This window comes from Sesamum indicum, linkage group LG12, assembly GCF_026168435.1.
Source record: "Sesamum indicum cultivar Baizhima isolate 11 linkage group LG12, ASM2616843v1, whole genome shotgun sequence".
In the NCBI taxonomy this organism is placed as follows: domain Eukaryota; kingdom Viridiplantae; phylum Streptophyta; class Magnoliopsida; order Lamiales; family Pedaliaceae; genus Sesamum; species Sesamum indicum.
The window spans coordinates 8,099,858-8,105,588 of record NC_142668.1 but is presented as its reverse complement, the minus strand read 5'-3'; the positions used below and the strand labels follow the sequence as shown (position 1 = coordinate 8,105,588).

The 5,731-nt window shown below is 35.0% G+C and overlaps 1 protein-coding gene across 1 annotated transcript; it reads right to left on the bottom strand.

Annotated features, from left to right (window-relative positions):
• Positions 1-1,291: 1,291 nt before the first annotated feature.
• LOC105178623 (Leucine-rich repeat (LRR) family protein) lies at positions 1,292-2,680 on the bottom strand. The gene has a single exon (XM_011102133.3). The coding sequence runs from the start codon at positions 2,619-2,621 to the stop codon at positions 1,452-1,454; it is 1,170 nt and encodes a 389-aa protein (XP_011100435.1). The 5' UTR covers positions 2,622-2,680; the 3' UTR covers positions 1,292-1,451.
• Between the last annotated feature and the right edge of the window lie 3,051 nt (positions 2,681-5,731).

Below are 5,731 nucleotides of genomic sequence, written 5' to 3'. Positions count from 1 at the left end.
GAATGGAAAAATTGGCTCTATTGTTGTGAACAAACGAATATGTTGTTGTTTCCCTATCTCACGTGGGGCGACAGTTCAGGTATGATTTAGTTGATGGATCAAGCCTAATGCCAAGTGACGTACTTTGCCTGGAGTCCTCGGATTATGTGAAGAGGGAAGACAACAAAACTTGGGGATATCATGCAATGGGAATAGTACAGATACCTCCTACAAAGCCTTTTTCCATATGAATAGTAAAAGCGGGGTATAGAAAATTGCGCTCGTGTATCACAAGCCTACTAAAAAATGAATTTTTTTGAAAACCTATTCGAGAGTAATGGGCTTTTATAGAAATAATGGGAGGGAATAGGGGGAGGCGAGTGCTGTCGACGGGAAGGGAAGGGGCTGACAGAGAAGGATCTAGGGGTGGTGGGTGGGATGAAGGAGGTTAATCCTTTAATTTTTTATATATTTTAATTTATATTATTTTATTATATATCTATATATATATATGAGATAAATTTTGTGCCTTCGATTGAGTTGATGAAATTTGGGCCATAAATTTAATTAAATAAATTTGGACCGTGGATTTATTCATGAAATCTAAACCATCAATTTATATTGATCAAGATTTAGCGATTATTAAATAGGGGTATAAATTATTTTATAATTAAAAATGTAAAAAAAGAAAATGAAGGAGCGTGTAACACACCTTTAACGTGGAGGGGCAATTTTAAATCATTATTGAGAGTACGAGGAGGTAAATTGACATTTTTTCACCGGATTTTTTTTAATATTTTTCATATCACATAGAATAAGTTGGATTTTTCCCTTTTGATAAATGAGGTGTGTTTAATTAAATTGGTTGTACACATGGCAAAAATGATTTTCCGTACATTTATTACATAATTTGATATTCCTCAAATGACTTATTCGGGCTCAAACTATCACTTATATATTATAGAAAATTAGAAAAAACTGCAAGCAACCCCTGTAAGATTATAAATCAGTAAATTATTTTTTTATGAAAAATAAATTAATAATTTATTTTTTTATATTTTTTAAAATGCAACAATTTATCTCCCTATGTTTTTTTTTAAAAACAAAAGAATTTACTCTTACTAGACAGGGGTAAATTGCTTCATTTTAATTAACACAAGGAGGTAAATTCTTTTTTTTTTTTTATAAGGAGTAATTTGCTCATTTACAATATTATAGGGCATAAATTATACTAAACTGAAAAAAAAAAAATCAAACGACCCCCTGACAAGTGTCACATCAACGAAGAATTGACCGATCTGTAATGCGAAGCTTCACAAATATTAAGTATAATTATACATGGTATACAAGTGAATGTACACGCCAATTTGTTTACATGTGTAAAACCTATACAAGTCGTATTACAATCATTAATTATTCTTCCATCTGCTAACTAGTTCAGATGGTTATAACATAATTTAAACAAGTAGATATTAAGGAGGAGGAGTTGAGGACAAAGGGATGTGGTAAGAAGCAGCAGAACTACTGGTAGACTTGCCGCAAACATGATCAAAGCAATCAACAGGCCTCTCAGCCTCACATTCCTTCTTACTCCTTTGGAGTGGCTTTTCTGGCAGACAGTTTCTACGATCATCGAAGACAATCCCTTTTGAAGTTAAATTGCTACAGATGCCCTCCTCCTCACAGAAGAAGTTGTAAGAGAAGGTGAAATTTGCCAAGTTAGGCAAAACACATACTCCGTCCGGCACTATTCCACTCAACTTGTTATGGGCTAAGTTTAGTAGCTCCAGGTGAGCTAAACCTGCAAGGCTATACGGTATTGGACCGACTATTTGGTTGAAGCTCACGTCGAGTACTCTTAGTTTGTAAAGAAATCCTACCTCAGTTGGTAAACAGCCCGATATACTCGTGTTTATCAGCAGCAATTCTTCTAAAGTGTTTGCAAATTTGGCTATGCTTGGAGGGAGGCATCCTCCAAAACCGTTGTTGGCGAAAACCACAACAGAAGCAGTGCTTGGGCCTAAATTTGGCGGTATTATAGAGGTGAAGCGATTGTTATTGAGGAATATAGCGTCGAGTTTTTTGTTGAAAAGTTGAGGTGGCAACTGCCCTTCAAACTCGTTGAAACGAATGTCTAGGTAATATAGTGAAGGCAGAGAGAGCACTACAGATGGGAAAGGCCCTACAAATCTATTATTGCTGATATCAAGCTCAAAGAGCAAAGAAAGGTTTGATAGAGTTGGGGGGAGGATTCCACAGAAACGGTTGCTGTTCAAATGAAGCAAAGCAAGTTCAGAGAGGAGGCCTAACTCATCAGGCAGAAAGCCGGCTATGTCAGCATGGTTGAGGTCAATGCCCGCAACCACAAGAACGTTCGTGTCATTGAGATGTGGCGCACAATAGACTCCAGTGTAATTGCATACGTTAGGGCCGTCCCAGTTAGAAGTGAAGTTCATTGGATCAGAGTAGATGACACGTTTCCAAGCCTGGAGAGCAACGTAGGCTTGTTGGAGGATTTGGTTTGTAGCATTCTTGCTCACATGGTTGTTGTGGTGGTGGTGTGCGCTCGTTGCATAGCCAACGAGTAGCAAGACGACTAAAATGCGGGCTGGTAGGAGGGACGAAGGGTATGAAATTATCATTGCACCGGAATGGCAAGAATCTGATCCTCGCTCGGAATTTATTTCAGTTTTACTATCTGCTTTTTGATATTATAAGCATTCTGAGTAGTTAAAGGCTGAGCAGTACTTGTTACAACTACCAATTACAGCGACCTTTTACCATCACTAATGGCAGCCAATATGATTATGTTTTTACCATTTTCCTGCTTTCTGTTGGTTAGTCTCAAATTTCAATGGTTGCAGTGGACAAAATTGACCAGCATTGCAGCTTGGCCTTGGGATAAGTACCGACTCCTGCTGAATATTAACGGTGTGCATGAGTATCCTGTGGATTTCAATGGGGAAATGGCAGATAACTTGCCAGAAAATGACTTATCTCCCTTTCATGTAGTTTTCTCGGCAGTTTCAAGTGGGAATTGAGAAGACAGCCTTGGCCCCAGGGGAAAAGAACCTAGGAAAAATCACCTTTTCTTGAATTTGAAGGTAAAGATAATACTGTCAGTGTTCAAGTTTGAGAGCTAACCAGCAGTTTCTTAGGGAGAGAATTCTTGAGCTTGGGAAATGGCTATGCAAGTGAACAAGCTAATTAATAACAGAGCATATTCACTTAAGAAATGAGAGAGTATTATTAGTAACACAAAATCTAATGACCGTATTAGAATTGTCATATGTAATAAGTGAAGAAACTTTTATACTATCACTATAATAATTTTCATAGTTTTAATAATGACAAGATTTTTGTCTAAAAGTTGTCCGATCGGTGGGATTAGTACGTTTAGTCCTATAAGTAATAAAAATATAATACTTTTGGTCTCATTCGTTACGGGATTAGTACATTTAGTCCCTTAACTTATAAAAAAATAACACTTTTAATCCTCATCTATTTTTTTCGTCTATAAATTAACGGTGTAAACCCATATGCCTAACACGTGGCTGTTAAAGTGAAAAAGAGGAGATAAGATGATTGCTTTTGGATATTATGGAGGGATATAATGACGCCGTAATTCCATCAATATCTTATTTTTCTCCTTTTATTGTAATCTCCATTGTTGAAAAGGGATCAAGCTTAAGAAAAAGTGAGAAAGATGAAGTTTTATGGGTTCAAAGTTTGATCAAGAAATTTAAGAGAAGAGAACAAATAAGTGAGAAATTGTCACTTCTTCAGCCTATGGTGTAAACTCTTGTCAAAAATTATACTGACATAGTGGCTCAAGATTGTTTTTTTTGTCTCTTCTTCACCATTATCTTATTTAAACATTTCTTATATATATATTCAATATATTTTATTAAATATATCGAATTATTCATTAAATCAAAATTAATTTTATTGAAATTAAAAAATGCTATAGGAGGAATGTTGATGATGATGATGGCGATCATCTTGAATAAGATCGGCGATCTACTTTCTTTTGACTATGCATGTTGTCTTAAGCATTTCTATAATTAATTTATCAATATTTGATATTATAAAACTTTTTATTTGTAATATTATATAGTAATTTGTGATGCTTAATTGGTTTTATAATTTTATAAATATTGTATAATATATTTACTTTGTATCGTCCGATAATACCCCGATATATCGCAATCGATGTGAAGTAATACCTGTCGATATTATAGCAAATACCGCAACTTTAAACTATGAGCACATGGCACAAGCATTGATGCAAGTACACCTATAGAATGTGTAGAGTGGTCTGTGTTAAGGCTGTCAAACCGGGACTTACTACGATAGCATGCAAAATGCAATGGCGATCAGTTTATTCGGTTGTTTTTGTTGTGAATATTGTCTGATTTGTATCTATATTATATTCTATTAATAATCTCAAATGTAAAACACCGATAGAATATATTATCACAACATATTAAAAGTGATAGAATAAACCTTGAAATTAGAGAAGCTACACCTATGGAGAGCCGCGACACTTGTCGCTGACCTAAAGTCATGATTGCTCCCTACGCGTAAGTTTTAATAATGGCTGACCACCACTCCAAGATAAAATCCCATTAACTCTTAGCAGTGCTTCATCCCATGTGACGACCATGAGGAGACTAGGAATTAATCAACAGTCACGTTGCCAAAACACTAAGATGCTTGTGGGAGTATAAAATGTTTCTCATACTTCTTCCTTGCAAATCACCTCAAATGACCTCTTATACAAATGAAAAGATATGATGGTTCTATGGAATAATGACCCTATTAAATCATATTATAAATTGAAAATAAATATAATTAAAGCAAATCATAAATGACAATAAGTGGGTCATAAAATGAATATTAAAAATCCAACGGTCATATAATGAATACTATAATAAACTAGCAATAAAATGAGGTCATGAAATAATTAAAAATATTGAAAATAATGTAAAATAAAAAAATTTTAAAACTTATTTTCAACAATCCCCACAAGGTTTAAAATTTTTTAAATTAAAATATGAAATGAAATAGGTGGCAACTTATACCGTACAATCGGTACATGTGCCTTTCGGGCTTGAACATACACTTAGTGTTAGAAATATTCATTTGAAGGAGCAATGATAGACTTGGCCTTGAATTATGCCTCTAATCCTAATCCTTGTGAGGTCTCTAGTGTTACCCCAAACCCATAGCCATAGCCCGTGGCAACTTTCACATAGGTGAGTCCTCCAAAGATATGTGTGACCCATACCTCGCGGAAACCCCGCTTTTGATCTCATTAAGGTTTAAACCCAGCATAACATCATATTTTATAGCACTTCACCTTAGGGATGAGAAAGAGGTCAATGTATTATTTTCAATTTAATACTCTCTCTTCAAAGTAATATGCTACAGATAAGTCATGCAGTGCGGTTTGTTTCTACCCATTGAACCTTCTTTATGGGGTCTCCAATCACAAAGGTTGGGTTACTCCCGGAGGTGACTCCCTTACAGGCCTAGCACATCCCCTCGACGATTAAGGATCTAGCCTCTACACTAGTTCCCCGACGTCACATGCCTCTTTTTTTTATTATTTTAAATCATTTTTTTTAATCTCATTCACTTCATAATATCATAAGTATGATATGCACATCAAAAGAAAATTTCATAAAATAATAATTGTCAGGTCTTTATTCTTGATATTTTTATTGCATACTCTCCCTGCATTTATATT

Coding starts and splice junctions, on each gene's coding strand:
- LOC105178623 (XM_011102133.3), bottom strand. CDS start 2,621: ATGATAATTTCATACCCTTCGTCCCTCCTACCAGCCCGCATTTTAGTC.